Source organism: Bos javanicus, chromosome 17 (assembly GCF_032452875.1).
Source record: "Bos javanicus breed banteng chromosome 17, ARS-OSU_banteng_1.0, whole genome shotgun sequence".
Lineage (NCBI taxonomy): Eukaryota > Metazoa > Chordata > Mammalia > Artiodactyla > Bovidae > Bos > Bos javanicus.
Genome location: NC_083884.1, coordinates 52,863,604 through 52,880,585, shown reverse-complemented (window position 1 = coordinate 52,880,585; position 16,982 = coordinate 52,863,604). Strand labels below are relative to the sequence as shown.

The 16,982-nt window shown below is 40.6% G+C and overlaps 1 protein-coding gene across 4 annotated transcripts in view; it reads right to left on the bottom strand.

Moving 5' to 3' along the window:
- Nucleotides 1-1,911: 1,911 nt before the first annotated feature.
- SBNO1 (strawberry notch homolog 1) overlaps nucleotides 1,912-16,982 on the bottom strand; it is a 57,436-nt gene continuing 42,365 nt past the window's right edge. For all 4 annotated transcript variants that reach the window (XM_061384612.1, XM_061384611.1, XM_061384613.1 and 1 more), the window contains 4 exons: nucleotides 11,477-11,614; nucleotides 10,733-10,809; nucleotides 9,506-9,699; nucleotides 1,912-8,314 (listed from right to left, as the gene is read on the bottom strand). In XM_061384612.1, coding sequence (XP_061240596.1) covers nucleotides 8,172-8,314; nucleotides 9,506-9,699; nucleotides 10,733-10,809; nucleotides 11,477-11,614 — 552 coding nt within the window. In that variant the 3' untranslated portion in view covers nucleotides 1,912-8,171. The remainder of the gene's footprint in view (nucleotides 8,315-9,505; nucleotides 9,700-10,732; nucleotides 10,810-11,476; nucleotides 11,615-16,982) is intronic.

The following is a 16,982-nucleotide window of genomic DNA, read 5'->3' as shown; positions in this document are numbered from 1 at the left end:
TGTTGCCCCCTCGTTCACGGGCCTTGTCCTCTATAACACACCAATGTGCGTGCAGACACAGATCAGACACCAGCCTTGGCCTCTGTGTGACCGACTTGCTTAGAGGCAGTTTTTCCCGTCAAGAGGCCATGTCTGGAGACATTCTGGGTTTTCACTATCGGCAGGGTGCAGGGTACGCAGCGTGTACAACTGGTGCTGCTCAACAACTGGTACAAGAAGGGTGCCGCTCACCACCACACAAAGCACAGGACAACCCCCACCTCTCCCTACCCTCCGCAAAGAACGGACGGCCCCAAGGTGAATGGTGCGGAGGCCCCGGGGAGCACCATGTGAGGAGCACGCAGACCTGGATCACAGATGAGTCCCCGAAGGGAATAAAGTCAAAGCAAGCTGGAACCATTAACAAGAAAACTCGGTGAGGACGGTGGAGGCTCTCCATGAAGTCAGGCTTTTTATTTCTTCTTATTCAGATTAATACTCCATGTATTAAGGTTATACATTTAGGAACAAGTTTTCTTTAAATCTTGATGCTCAATTTATAAATATTTTTGTGAGATTTCAGTTAAAATGTAAAACACTCCCTGTCACTTGTTCTTCAATTAATGCTCGGTTATCTCATGTGTTCGGCAGGCTAAATTCCCCTAAACATGAACACCATTTACAAATTGGATTAAATTCCCTTAAGCATTTCAAGCTACAAATTGAACATGATGCTCTCAAGCATTTCAAAGCCCACAAAGAGGACTCGCAAACAAGCCAGATTCTACATTTTTTTAAATGTTTTTTAAAAAATACCTTTGTCCACATCTAGAGAACAAGTTGGTCCAGACCACCCCTGCAGTTCCCCAACCTCTGTGCCCATCTCATCTGTGAAGTGAGTGCCAGCTCTCAGATGGCATGGAGGTGAAGAGAGGCAGGGAGGCTTACACACACACACACACACACACACACACACACACATGACACAGGGATCTACTTACCACTCTGGGTGTCCTGCAGTATCTTCTCTCCTGTTCACTCCCAAATTCTCTGGTTTCCCGAGCCCAGTGCAAGGGTCTGACTGGATCTCTCGGCCAACCATTACTTCGCCATCCAAGAGCCCCAGGGCTCACCACCCTCCCTCTCTCTGTCCACCGCAGGCCCCACGAAGCAGTCTGGTGCCAGTGGATAGTGGCTCACCTCCTCCCCACTTTACCACAACCCCCTTACCTGGCATTCCTGTTTCCTTCCTAGCTCCCATGACCACCAGAACCTTAACCTAATCGCTTATTTGCTGTCTCTGACATGAGAATAACTACCCATGAAGAATCCCTACCAAAGAGAGCCATGCGACCCGATGCTAGACACACAGCAGTGGCTTATCAAATACTTAGTGAAGAAATATGAAATACAGGCACCAATTCCACAAGCCTTAGAAAAGCTTTTCATCTGAGAACCAGCAGAGGACTGAGGACTATGGGAAGCACCCACAGTGACTGGCACACGCTAAGCTGCCTGCAGTAGTTTCCGTTTTGCTTTTCATCAGCAGAGCTCCAATCTCAGACTCATGGATTGGATGGCTGTGCAGCAGCAGGAATGAATTTTCAATAGCAAGCCTCATAGTCCCAAGTCCTCCAACACTGCGGCACCTTGCAGAGGACACCTGTGATCTGAGCCCCCTGGCCCAGGCACCCAGTGCCAACTCACTGAAGCTCTACAGCGGTGCAGCCATTTTTTTTGCTCTAACAAGCACTGGGCTGCTTTTTATCCTCATCGTAAGAACTCTTCTAGAATTCTTTTTAAATATAAAGCCAATAAAAAGTCCAAGCCCCCAATGGAAAGAAGCGCTCTAGGTCAGCGTGGTGAGCCCTGACACAGCTGAAATAGGTATTCAAGAGCCCAGTCAAAGAAAACACACAGATAAAAGCAGCATATTAGCCAGTTTAATTTATTTAAGAATCTTACAAAAAAAGAAAAAAAAAAAAAGAGAGAGAGAGAAACAAAAATCAGAAAACACAACAACAAAAAACTAAATACAGAATTTTGTTACGCTTCATGGTTGATCGTTTTTACTTGCAAGGGCATAAACCTCGCTAAATGCAGCCAATACATTTTTTTATTGCATGAGAGCCAATTTTTTAAGTTACAAATCAAAATGGTTAGAACAATTGTTTCTGGACACTTGGTTCTGTATCACCACAGAAGGCTGAAGAAGCAGTGCAGTATCATCAGAACAGTGCGTACCCTTCATACACTGACGGACATTCAAAACAGAGTAGCAATATAAAAAGAGAGATTGTAAAAAAGAACACAACAGAAACAACTGAAGGAGTTTTACATCCACCTTTGTTTCAAATTGTCTTTGGATTCCATCACATGTTGTCTCAAGGTGCACCATGTCAGATTAGTAAAGGAGGAAGATCTATGCCTAAGTACAAAAGTATCCTTTGCTCAGCGGGAGGTAGAACCTGGCAAAAGTTTTATTGCAGAGATACAGCGTACCTCTTCCCACCTCTCATGGTTGATGGTAGATACAAGTGGTTATTGAAAAATAATATCAGTAGTTTGCAAATTCAGTATAAACCATGAACAGGATGATTTTTTTTTTTCTGATGGCAGCAAGACTGCAATGTGCTACGTAGAAAATACAAGCTATCTGCCCCGCAAAGTGGAAGTCAGAAAGAAGGCTCAAGCTTCTTTACCCTCTTCAGTGCCACAAATACTGTCATAGCAAGAAAGGCCCTCAGGACAGGGGGATGGGTGGAAAAGCCAGGGAGTTCTCACTAAGGAGCCTGCGGACTGACCCTCAGCCCCAAGGAGGCCTGACCTGCAAGTACGGAAGACAGCCTATGTCCCAGGCGGCACCCCTTGCTCGACTCTGCACTACAAGGGTGTGGCCTCAGCCTGACGGCTGCTGCTGCAAACCGTGTGGTTCAACTGCTTCCTGGGAGTCAGAGAAGGAAAGCCTCTGATAGAGGAGCTCACCTCTGACAGGCCCTCTTTCAAGACACACTAGGTTCCTAAGACTCACCTAAATACAGACAACCTCTAAAAGTCTACCAAGCTCAGAGCAACGAATGAAACGTGTACATGAATGAAACGCCCCAGAAATGCTCATGGTGTCTTTGCTGAAAGTTACGGAGGAATATTTTCTTAAAAGTGCAAAACCTGCAGACAGAAACACAGTGTTTGCCTGTTACCACAGTGGTGGCAATGATTCCCACCACGTCTGTGAGCCACTCCTGGGTGGGCCCTCCAGGCAACACTAATCCAATCGTTAAGAGTGCCTCCAGCCCTCTCAGCTCCTAGGTTTACAGCCCATCTAGTCAAGATCAACTCAACAGCTCGCTGGTGGTGGGACAGCTCAAGGGATCCCACCAGCCTGTCCCCTCCACAGGTAACACACAGCATCGGCCCTTGAGCCAGAGGCTCACGGGAGCCTGCACGAGCAGTTGTGCTGCTCTACTCAGGAGGACAACTGTCCCTGGAAGTACGTTCTCTAACCTGCCAGTACGGACACCAGCACGTACCGGGCCTGTCTCCGCCCCTTAACTGGTGGGACAGAAGCAGATCACCCATGCTCACTGGAAAGTAAGTTTTTGATTATTATTTGAAGGCTGAAAGGACAGATCAACTTCTTTAACAAACAGAAAATTTGCAGCAGCAGCAGCCCATACATCACTGTTCAGATCTACAAGATTTTCCTCTCGGCTGGAAAGCCACAAGGATGAAGGGTGTGGTGCAGGCCTGAAAAACTGCAAGGGTAGAAACAAGTCAGGTTTACTGAAGAGTTGAGGTTAATCCCAAATGCACTGAAGAAGTTAGAGGAGCTTAAAGGAAGTCTTGGGAAGAAATTTTTTCAGGTGAAAACAGGCTCACTATAGCTTCCAAAGAGCAACATAAATGAGCATAACTAGTCATATAATGACAGTATCAGAAATTGCACTCAAGTACATTCCCCCAATACAATGCATTGCACACAGTAAAAAATTTGTAATAAAAATGCAAAACATAAATCAGGCATGTTGAAAAATATTAACACGAAACAGACACAGGAATTCTATAGTAAAGATGCAAAGCTGAATTCTAAAATACGTGACAAATTCAACTAAAGTTTTTCATACGTTTCTAGAGCAAAAAAGAAAAAAAAAATATTATAAGAAGCCCCCTATGGGAAACCAAGAAAAGAATAAATAGAATTGGAGGAGGGAAAAGAGACAAACAAGTGGGTGGGGTCCCAATTTACAAGAAATATTTACATTCAGAATTCAAAAGAACTCAACATTTCTATATATACACATTATGTACATATATATAAGTACAGCGTAAGATTAGAAGGTGGGTTTTGGATTTCACCTCAAGTACTCAGAAAAAAATTACTAGCTAGCTAGAGCTGCAGGTATCTAAATGTGTTTCCTTCACGTATATGCCCTTAAAACGCACTGCCTCGTATTAGACAATTGGTATCCAACAAGGACTTTTTACAAATGGTTTTTGCTCGCAGCTGTAGCCACAACATGGACTGCCTACTGCATATTCCAGAGCAAGGCATGCACAGTGCACGCACCTGGGTGTGGTGTTAGCCAAGGAGACCTCAGATATAGGAAGGATAGTCAACCAATGCCACTACCACTGGGATGCCTGCATTCACCAAACGTCTGTTAGCTGGGTACCAGTTTCACAGAGACTCTATGTAACACCATTCGTAGAAACTGTCGAATGTCATTCAGGTACGTTTTTTTTAAGAGAGTAACTGGGTAGGGACTTTCCTCTTAACATCTTTTCAAGAAAAGGACCCAAGGGAAAAATACTTTTCCTCTGTTCCTACTTTCATCAATTGACATCCATCAACCATTTCTAATCTATCGCCTTTCTTCCCCCTCCTTGGAAAGTGGAGGGGAATGAGGGAAAGGGTCCCATTATACAACTCTAAGTGCTGTCCTGGTACCCTTGCTTGTCATCCCTGTTAGAAGTTGTTCTGATAGCATCACATGGAGATTAGCAAATGAATGTCCCGGGGGTACAGCCAGAAAATTATGCCTCTAAAATACTAATATTTCCCTGGAGTTTGATAATCTAGAACTTTTACCTTTACAGATGAAGCAAGATAAAACTAAAAGGTTTTACTGTTGCAACTCAAAAAGGTTTCTGAAGTGCTAACTGGATTGGAATAAATATATATACATACACACACTCCTACAATGCTTTGGATGCTGCTTTAGCAGCAGAAAGGGAAAACTGCTTAAGATATTTACTTTTTCATCAAGTTGTGTTTAAAAATACCTTATTAATACTTTTAGGAATTTGTATCATTGATACATATCTGGATAATCCCACTAAACTGCAGCTAGAGACCTTGTGGTATGGAGGATGCTAGATCAGGGGAACACTAACCTCCCCCAATACCATCTGAGCAGCTCTGGACTGGGAAAGTGGTTTTCAGCACAATCGGTACTGTAAACTCTGAAAACACGAACATGATTCATAACCAGATCTTTGTGCTCAGAGCCATATTGCTAAAAAGGGAGAAAAGGCATTAGAGGCCAAATGGACTCACATACGGTTCAACAAGGTCCTTGGGTTCAGACATGGCATTCAGATCCTGAAATACAAGACCTGTTTTACAGAAGTTAGCTCTCGTTTGAGACTTGATTTTTTTTTTGACAGAGGAGGACGTTGAATGCTGGGTTTCCCCATGTTGACCAACCTAAAACTTGCTGACTTGGATAAGGGCACAGTGTAAAGGTCGTATGTTCACCTCCAGAGAGGAGCATGGGCAGAGGCTCCGAGGGCTCACGTGCACACCCCACCACCGTGAGCGTGGGCAGCCGGCACCTCAGCGCCCCATCCGTTTACATGGCTGCCTTTCCGAGGTCTACTCTCAGCGTTTTCATAGGACTTATTTCTGGACCTTTTTTAAAAATGCAAAACAAAGCTGTTCTATAAAGAACAGGACATACACATCCCCCTCTGTAATAAGATAGCTATTCCAAGAGCAAACATTACATCGTGAATTGTGAGGGTCAACTAATTTCATGTTAAAGAATCCTCATACTGAAGCTGCTTGGAAAAAACCATAACCTGCTTAAAAAAAAAAAGATGCCCGCACACACAAAAAAAGCAAAGTTGGGCCAAGCCTATGAGAGTCTCTCTTCCACAACCCTGCCATTCTGTCTCACTGGAGGCAACAGGCTGGTTAGGCTTCCTCTCCACAGCTCTATCTCCCTTGGGGTGCTGATGGAAGCAGACTAGGCTCCTGATTTAAAAACAGAACTAAGTGGGAAGTTTTGGTGCAGGTGGACAACTCTGCTCTTGGCTGCCAGCTGGTCTAGTGGCCCTAACAAGGGACACTGGTTGATATTCACATGGATCACTGCCTGAGATATAAGGATAGACTGAGGATAAAAGTTGCATCCACTGGGCAAAATATGCCAAAGAACCGAAATTATTCTCAATTTGTTCTTTTAGGCATCAAGAATAAATACATCCAAAGAAAGAAAACTTATGGTGAACGTGACCTAACTAAACTCAGGCTTGTAAAAACACGAGAGGATGACAGCGCTAGCTTACCCATCACTGAACACATATCTCACCAGATCCTGCAAGAAGAAGGCAAACGGTTCAACTTGCAAAACATTTGAAAGCACTATTATTTCACCCCTTCCTCAACACCACTCTGATTCTGTGGGGTGGGTTTGAAGCCAAAATCTAAGGCTACCTGGAATGTTGAGCAACACGCCGAGCTCTGCAGCGTTTCCATCACAGGCTACTTCTGCAGGTGGTGAGGGCCTAAACAAGAGTCCACTTCGGGTTAGTATAATAACTTTTTATTTGACATCTACAAGACTGTGGTATCTTGCAGCTTTTGACCAGGTTTATACAATCTCAGTTTCTTAATAGTGCAACCTGTGCAAGCAAAAAAAGTAAAGGGGAAAAAAAAAGGAAACAAAAAGACCAATTGTCCCCTCACTTGTTTTTATAAACATCTATTATAGGCAAAACAAAACTTACCCATATTATAGATAAGTGTCTATTCACATTTGTACATTACCATTTTTAACAGCTTGAGATAAACTCTACAATGTCTTACAACACGTTAAACAATATTCAAGTTACTGGGTAACAACAATAACAACAAGAAATAAACATACAGCAGAAGCCTCAAGTGTTTCCTCATTGTCTAGTTTACAACTCAAGTACAAAGTTTTCATTTTTAAGAGTGACAAAGCAAATTAAGATAATGAAGTTAAAAAAAAAAGATTGCTTGCAAGACAGAAGCCAATCCGTACTCCTTTCTACAACTATCTTTAAGTTAAGAAAGATGTAATTTTAAGAAAAAACAGGCTTGTAGCCTTTTTTGCAGCACACGTTAGGAATGCTATTAATACATTAAAATTAACTTTTAAGAGTTTTATCACCAAAAAAATGTGTGTACTCATTACCTTGACAAGAAACCTGGGGCAGGAAGAATGGGAGGAGGAGATTTTGCAGGGTTTGAAGCAATACCCAGGTATAAACACTATAAAAATGCAATAACCAATGCTGTACATCTACAAATGTTTCGCTCTGTTACTTGACTTCTGTGTTAATCTTGTTTACGCATGCTTTCAAAGACATGCACTGTCAGAACAAAAACTAGAAAAGAACCTGAATGCATGATATGCAACCTTTCATTTCATGCCTTAATAAACCTATTGTTTTAATAAGTTGGGAAAAGAAACCAATATATATTTTCTCTATTTATAGACTCAAAACACATGCATCTGGGGATAAGTCCCACAGCAATGGCATGGATGTACTGCGTTAACCCTGAGCACTGTATAACATAAAAGTAAAGCCAGTTTGGGAAGTTCCAAGCATTTTTAAACCAATTATGGTTCGCAGCTTTTAACAAACTCACAAACAAACAAACAGACTGACACATACACACACATACCCCTCTGCTCACCCAAAGTAAAAGCATACGGTAAGTACCATGGGAAAAGCACAAGGAAAGACAGATGTACCAGTCGGCACTGCTGATTTTCAGTTTTGCTATCTATTCCAGGTTTGTCCTTATTCCCAAGAAAATTAACTAGAGAGAGCACAACTGAAAAAAAAATTATAATTCTTTGGAAACTGTCCCTGATTTTTATGCAAATGATATGCTTCAACAGCATTTCAGATACATCCATGTTGAAACCTGTCTGTTCTTATGTGCTGCTCAAGCTGGCAATGCTCTGGGGGTGACGCTGCTGCCAGAGCTGTTTCTGCTGGACTGCAAGCTGTTGAGACTGGTCTGAAGTTGAAAGGAGATTTATAAGAGGAGACACACAATTTGCAGGAATGATCAAACCTGCAAGGAGAAAACAATTTATAAAGGTTGCATCCAGGAGAATTCATACTGTAGTTTACAGCTTCACAGAAAATTCCAAATGATGTTATAATATTTTTTTTTTGTTATAATACTAAGTTAATAAATAAACAAGATTCCATACACAAACTAAATGAATACTAAGTAACTGAACTGGCCCCTTCAGAAGCAGCCTGATCCCTCAGCAGTATTACCCACAAATGCCTGAGCACATTCACGTGTCTAGGGCAATACCACCTACCTGCTAAAGCAGGAGAAAGCCAGATACAGGATCTTCCTAGCCACTATCTTTGCAGTCTAGAAATGCAGGCAAGCACCACCTTCTTTGATATGTACTAATGTACCAAAGAGACTCCAGATAGTGGCTACAAATTCAAATGCACACTGAAACACTAACTTCTAAGTGGAAGAGTGTGGAAGTCAGCAAACTGGACAGTGTATACATCCTGTATAAGGGAACCTGAACTTCGCTCATGTGGGAACAGGGGCTCAATGCTCCAGGCTTCTCTGTAGTGTAATCTTTTTTTAAAAAAATAAAAGAAGATAGAAATCCATTCCCTTGACTTTTAAAAAGTAGCAACTAATTCAACTGAAATCTGCAACCAAAAATACTTGAGGATCAAAAAAATGCTCATGGACTGACTCTGGCCCGCAGGCAACCCATGATATACAGAAAGGTTGTTGCACAAGAAACAGAGCACGTGACAAGGCAAGTACAGTAACTGGGTGGACTGCTGCGAAGTGAAGCCTGTCAAGGAGGGACTGTGGGGGCAGCCAGCCTGGTCTCCCTTGCTCCCTGCATAACTTCAGTCCAGCCTCTGTGCACAGTGGCTTTGAGTTCCATAGTTTCACGTGGCCCGAACACAAAGAGACAGACGTCAGAGAATCCCTCGTCTTCATACCAGAGAGCCCGCACAGAGGTCAAGAGGGAGGGAAGGAGGGAGCAGAGCGCTGCGGGCAGCGCAGAAGCACATCAGAACCTCAGCCACAACCAACTACAGACATCCAAAAGCTCAACTTCCGTTCATCCTTTTAAGAACATCACAGAAAGGAAACTTTACCCCACCACTGGAAAAGACAGATTCTAAGATGTTATGAAGCAAATTAAGAAAAACAAGGATCTGATTTTCTTTATTCTCACAGCTCGAATCAAAAGAAAAAAAAAAGACTCACCTACAATCCGCTGTCCATCCTCTGTTCTTAGGCGAACTATCTGCATTTTCACATTTGTGCCACTGACAGACGCAAGAACACCCTCAACTTTTGTCCAGACACTCAGTACTGAGCCACATAATACATAGTATGTGCGACAACGAAGACCTATTTCACAAACTAATCCCAAGCTTGCTTTTTTGCAGTTGCCACGCCTAGGACAGATCAAAAAAAAAACAAACAAAAACATATATATGTGTATGAATATGCACACATACCAGGCTCACACCTACTGAATTTCAAATGGAAACTGCCCTATCATTTACCTTAAGTGACAGTTTCAGAGTCTGCAATTCTTTTCACATATTGGATTATCCTGTCCAATTTAAGGTATCATTACTGATTTTAAAATTACAGTTATTTCTGGGGTCTGGCTCCCTATAAAAGGGCTGATATATTGGTTTTGATAGCCATTCTGCATGTGTCATTTTAATATGTTTGTTTACTGGACTAATGCCAGTTTATAAGATAATTCTGTCATTTCTACAGTATTAAAGGACAAATATATGGTTCTAGATCAGGTAAGTGAAAAAGGCCTCAGCAAAACAAAACAAAAACTTGCTTATATCACAGCAAAGCTATCTACTTACACGTGTCTAAATAAAAACCTGGCTAAAATTCATCTATATCCTGAGTCCCTTTTCATAAAGTGGGCCAAGATATTCCATTTTCAATGCCATGAAATGAACATAATGACTTGACAACACCTCTGGCTAGCCTAGCAGCACAGCAGGATCAGTTCCAGGGCTCAACAGTCAAGTTTTCTACTGCTGTTAGGTACTTGAGGCATCTTTGTGGTTTCCTAGATATTACTTAGCCTTAAAAATAAAACTGACTTGAGACTCCAATAAAATTTTGGCAGGGTGGGGGGAATTTAAGAACAAAAGGAAGGAAGGAAACGAAGAGAAATGTAGAAAGAAAAAGCTAAGTCTCAACCCCAAGCATGATAATTAAGTCCCTGCAGGCAGACGACAGTCAGTCGGAAGTAAGGAAGCATCTTTGAACAGCAAAGGGGAGAAGTAAACAGTGTGTGGTCAGAGACTTCCACTGTGTACCCCTGCCTGAAGAAACAATGAGCAACTGGTAACTGCCGATGTACTTACAGGGACAGACTGCCAAAGAGTAAAGAAGTATTTAAATTAAACCTTGACAAACAGAATAAATGGTGAGAAAAACAAAAATACTAACCAATAAGCATGAGTACAAGTATCTGCAGATGAATTATACTGATCTAACCAGTGGACCACGGCATCGTCTGAGACTACCTGTGAAAAGAAGATGAAAATTCCACTGAAACACACACACACTGGTTGCCTAATTTGACCTCTGAAGTCAATTTAAAATAATCTCTGCATAGAGAACTTGGCCCTTGCTACTGCTTGCATCTGAATGCTAAAGCTCTCCCATGAGGGCTTCCCTATGTAATGAATATTTCAAATAGCTAACAATTACAAACTGTTTTCAAGTGGAAAATGGCTAGGAATAACAGTAATATAAGGTAATGCTAACAACAAAATAATTACATAGTAAAGTTAGAAACAACAGGCATTCACTATTTTTCTCAAAATCACTGCAAAATGTAAACATAGCAGTTCACAATAAAAGCAAGAGTTGGTGGGAAGGTATTTTAGTCTTGTACATCTTCCTTTCACTTAAAAAATTCTAATTTTTGTAGTCAGCATTGTTAAAGCTTCCTTTTTTTGACAACATAAGCTGCTTCAAATAATCATAATTTTCCTAATAGTTGATAACATTAAGACTGAAATATTAATTTAACAAGACTTTTTTAAAAGTTAAAACTTTTCCTGAAAGCCATATTCCAGCAACCAATAGGAAAACTGACAAAAAAATTTCACATATAAACATAAACATACTTTAAATACATTATGAGAAAGTATTCATATATAACATCATGTACAAATGGAAAAATACCTTCTTATATTTCTTTTTTAGATCAGCATAAATTTCTAATTTGAGTTGTTTCCCGGTATTTGGTCTATAAACTAAGAAAAGCTTCTTTTTAGGGTTTACTTCTTTAACTAAGATGGCAGTTTTCTTGTTGTTTCTTATCTATTAAAAAAAAAATGGTGAGAAAATATATAGTCAACATTGTACGTTTTAAGACAGGCTTGCTTTTTGTACCATCACATCAGTAAATCTTATCCTTTGAAAGATTATAATGCCAAAGTGAAAGAAAGTGAAAGTGAAGTCGCTCAGTTGTGTCCGACTCTTTGCGATCCCATTGACTGCAGCCTACCAGGCTCCTCCGTCGATGGGATTTTCCAGGTGAGAGTACTGGAGTGGGCTGTCGTTTCCTTCTCCAGGGGATCTTCCCAACCCAGGGATCAAACCCACATCTCCTGCATTGCAGACAGATGCCTTACCCTCTGAGCCACCAGATAAGCCTATAGTGCCAAATGTGTAGGTAAATACAGAACTGTGAAGAAAAGATAAGACTGCCGTGTAATCGAGTTAAACAAGGTGAAGGCCTTAACTCTGAGGCAGGCTGAAGGTCAAGATATTTTTTAGAAAATTGTGTTAAGTAAGACTTAAAGCACAATACCCAATGGAGAAAATTTTGCTTCTTTTAGTCCATGACACTGGACTCACAGCCTGGACAGGCTCAGAGATGTGACAGAGGAATCTAAGTAGTGGGTAGGAAGAGTCTTCATGGGAAATTCTAAGGTATGTTACTCTCCTTCAAGTTACAATGAAATATAATCTTCAAGAAAACAATTTTGATCACTCACAGTCCTCTGAATTCATCTAATCCACCAGTGCTACAATTTTAAGCCTACAGTTTGTGAGGGTGAAATACCACATGAAATATCACAAATTGATCTGTAGACAGTAATGCTATAATAGGAGAAAGCCAAATGTTGAACAAATAATACACAATATGAGGCAGAAGTGGAAGAAAAGGATACATTAGACAAACAATGGAACTTGGTGTTTCTGTTTTATTTTTTTAATTTTTAAAAGTTCGACTTTATGAGAGAAATCCTAAGACAAAGGAGTTGTAAAAACCACCATTTCACTCAAGGAAATAATAAGGTTTGGAAATTAGTATCTTTTCTAAATAATGGTTAACAATTTCAAAGCAAGAGTCTCTGGAGCCAAATTGAAGGAAATGGAAAAGTCTGAAAGGTATCTTCCCAGCTCCTCTACAAAAAAGCCCTCCTCTACAGGGCTTCCCTGGTGGCTCAGACTATAAAGACTCTACCTGCAATGCAGGAAACCCATGTTCGATCCCTGGGTAGGGAAGATCCTCTGAAAAAGGGAATGTCAGCCCACTCCGGTGTTCTTGCCTGGAGAATTTCATAGACAGAGGAGCCTGGCAGGTTATAGTCCACTGGGTCACAAAGAGTCAGACACAGTTGAGAAACTAATACTTCCTTTTCTACAAAATAAATTGTTTGCTAAGCTACTAACTTTTTATATTAAGATAATTCTTAAATGGATAAAACAACTCAGTATTTTACCTTTTGTGGATATTAAAGATCCTTTGTTTTTTACTTGTTCACATGATTTGAAACACTGTTTATATAATTACTGTGAAGTCTATGAAACACTAGTTGAGTGAAAAATACATTTAAAAATCTTTTGTCAGCTGATGTGAAATACTCTAATTATACTTTAAGGCGATGTTTAAAGCATTTAACAATGTGATCTACCTTGACAGTATTAATTATTATAGTTATAAAATAAGCATCACACTACAGAGGAAGTGAGTTTGTGGACTTTTCTGGTGGTACAGTAGATAGGAATCTGCCTGCCAATGCAGGGGATGTGGGTTCTATCCTTGGTCCAGGAAGATCCCATATGCTGAGGAACAACTAGGTCCTTCCACCAAATCTACTGCCTCAATGCCTAGAGCCTCTGCTCCTCAACGAAGAGTATCCCCTGCTCGCTACAACCAGAGAAAGCCCACAAGCAGCAATGAAGACCCAGCACAGCCAAAAATAAATAAACAAACATTATTTTTAAAATTGTGTCAATGATTCTGACATGGCTTTCCTAATGTCAACACACATTAAACAAATTCTAAGTCATATGTGCTTAATGCTGAGGAAGTTCAAAGAAATAGGCTATGCCTTCCCGGAAGAACGCCTCCTCTTCAACTTTCTGGCTGCGCCCCAGTGTGCATGATCTTAGGTACCCTGACTAGGGATGGAATCCACGCCCCCTGCATTCAAAGTGTGGAATCTCAACCACTGACCACCAGGGAAATCCCAGATGTCTCTTTGGAGGTCCTCACTCCTCACATCCAGCTGTCTGAGCCCATGCAGACAGTAACAAAGGGCAACGTTACCACATCCTTTTTCACTCCAGGGAAACTGATAAGGATCAGCATTTTCAACAAAATCTACCAGTGCTTCAATTCAATAATTTCAAATGAAAGACAATAACCAATATCCTATATGGACCAATCAAAATCCTATCCAAGGCCTTAAGAGAAATTTGAATAAAATCTGGTGAACTGTATCAATATCTTCACTGTGATATTGTACTATAGTTGTATAAAATGCTACCACTGGGAAAACTCATGTACAAGAAATTCCTATGTATTACTCTGTATAACCTCACGAGGATCATAAGATTTACACACACACCCCTCCCTCCCCACCCCCCAGAACCAGATCCAGTTTGAGAGCTTTGCTACTGAGTTAGGGACCATAAACTAAGCTTATGGACAAAATCTGGCCTGATCTTATGCTTAACAACAGTTTAACAAAGGGAGGGAGAAAGGATCTTAGAAAGGAAGGGGAAAAAATTCACAAAGAAGAGTCAGCAGAGATGATACACGCCCTGGCAAGATCTACGATACTGACTACCTGACCCCTCTCATAAGAAGTTCAGGATTCATGCTCTAGACAGCTTATTTACGGTTTTACCCTGCCTGCAGCATCATCATAATTGGTCTCATTTACACAGTTACTTCTTGAACCAAGTCTTCATTTACAGTTTGTCACTCCATAAATGTCTGCAAATAAGCAAAAAGTGCTATATACATACAATGGAGTTCAGTTCAGTTCAGTCGCTCAGTCGTGTCCGACTCTTTGCGACCCCATGAACCGCAGCACGCCAGGCCTCCCTGTCCATCATCAACTCTCGGAGTCCACCCAAACCCATGTCCATTGAGTCAGTGATGCCATCCAACCATTTCATCCTCTGTCGTCCCCTTCTCCTCCTGCCCTCAATCTTTCCCAGCATCAGGGTCTTTTCAAATGAGTCAGCTCTTCAAATCAGGTGGCCAAAGTAATGGAGTCTCAGCTTCAACATCAGTCCTTCCAATGAACACCCAGGACTGATCTCCTTTAGGCTGGACTGGCTGGATCTCCTTACAGTCCAAGGGACTCTCAAGAGTCTTCTCCAACACCACAATTCAAAAGTATCAATTCTTCTGCACACAGCTTTCTTTAGAGTCTAACCCTACTTATTTAACTTATATGCAGAGTACATCATGAGAAATGCTGGGCTGGAGGAAGTCCAAGCTGGAATCAAGACTGCTAGGAGAAATATCAATAACCTCAGATATGCAGATGACACCACCCTTATGGCAGAAAGTGAAGAAGAACTAAAGAGCCCCTTGATGAAAGTGAAAGAGAAAAGTGAAAAAGTTGGCTTAAAGCTCAACATTCAGAAAACTAAGATCATGGCATCCGGTCCCATCACTTCATGGCAAGTAGATGGGGAAACAGTGGAAACAGTGGCTGACTTTGTTTTTCTGGACTCCACGATCACTGCAGATGGTGATTGCAGCCATGAAATTTAAAGATGCTTACTCCTAGAAAGAAAGTTATGACCAACCTAAATAGCATATTCAAAAGCAGAGACATTACTTTGCCAACAAAGGTCCGTCTAGTCAAGGCTATGGTTTTTCCAGTGGTCATGTGTGGATGTGAGAGTTGGACTATTAGGAAAGCTGAGCGCAGAAGAATGGATGCTTTTGAACTATGGTGCTAGAGAAGACTCACAAAAAGGAATAAAGAACTGACACAGGTCACAACATGGATGAACCTTAAAACAATATGCTGAGTGAAAGAAGCCACACACAAATGTCATATGTTGCATGAGTCCATTTATATGAGGTACCAAGATATGCAAATTTATAGACAGAAAAGAGATGAGAGGTTATCAGAGGCTGGGGGAGTTGTGTAATGGTGATGGCTGGACAGTACTGTGAATATAATCAATGCCACTAAATCGTACACTTTAAAATGGATAAAACGGCAAGTTTGTTATGTATTTTACCCTAACTTTAAAAAATTCTGTAATATGCCAGAAATCATTAAATTATACACTTAAGTGAGTGAACTGTACAGTATGTGAATTATATCTCAATAAAGCTGTTAAAGAAAAAGAAATAAAGATTAAAAAGAATTCAAGAGAAAATAAATATAAAAGGCAAAGTAAAGATCTAAAGTGTGGTAAGAGGAGTCCTAGTAATGGAGAAATTCAAGAAAATACTAAAAATTTTACAAATACAAATAATTCAGAAACTTTCTAAAATAAAGATCTGAAACTACATATTAAAAGAGCATACCACCTGCCTGAGAATACTGACCAAGAATGACTAACAGAAGATAAACTCTAATAAAATTACCAAACTTTAAAGAATCCTTTATACATACAGGCACCAAAGAACAATTAAATACAAACAGGGAAAGGAAATTAGAACACTATCAAACTCTGACAGCAACTCTATCTCAGAAGAGTACATAGTAGCATCTTTTAAGATACTCAAGAAAAGAAAATGTGAAATAATAGACTTCATGTCTGGTAAAACTGTCATTATCTATAGAACTAAGATTAATTAAGGGTTAAAAGAAGAGTATACTATATCATTGTCAGATGCCAACATGTAGAAATAGTATAACTATTTTTAAAATAGAATGGGGGAAGGTATATGCAAACAAGTTATTTTTAAAAAGTATTTTCACGCCAGTCCAGGTTCGATGCACGATACTGGATGCTTGGGGCTGGTGCACTGGGACGACCCAGAGGGATGGTATGGGGAGGGAGGAGGGAAGAGGGTTCAGGATGGGGAACACGTGTATGCCTGTGGCAGATTCATTTCGATGTATGGCAGAACCAATACAATATTGTAAAGTTTAAAAATAAAATAAAATAAAATAAAATAAATAAAATAAAAAGTATTTTCAGGAATATTGGGGTAGAGTGCCCATAAGATTTTATCATCCTATGTGCCCTGAAGCACAAGGATTATTGGTGTGGAAGAAAGAAGACCAAAGTATCAGAGAAAAGGTGAAACTAAAATTCCACAGTTTTAATCAGGACAAATAAATATGCACTCGTCTGTGTGTGTACGTGTGTACGTCTGAATGTAAATTATGTACACCATATTCTCTCTCCCCTGAGCTTTGTCCACATGCAAGTACTAAACTAATGACAGTAGTTATTACATTAGCAACTG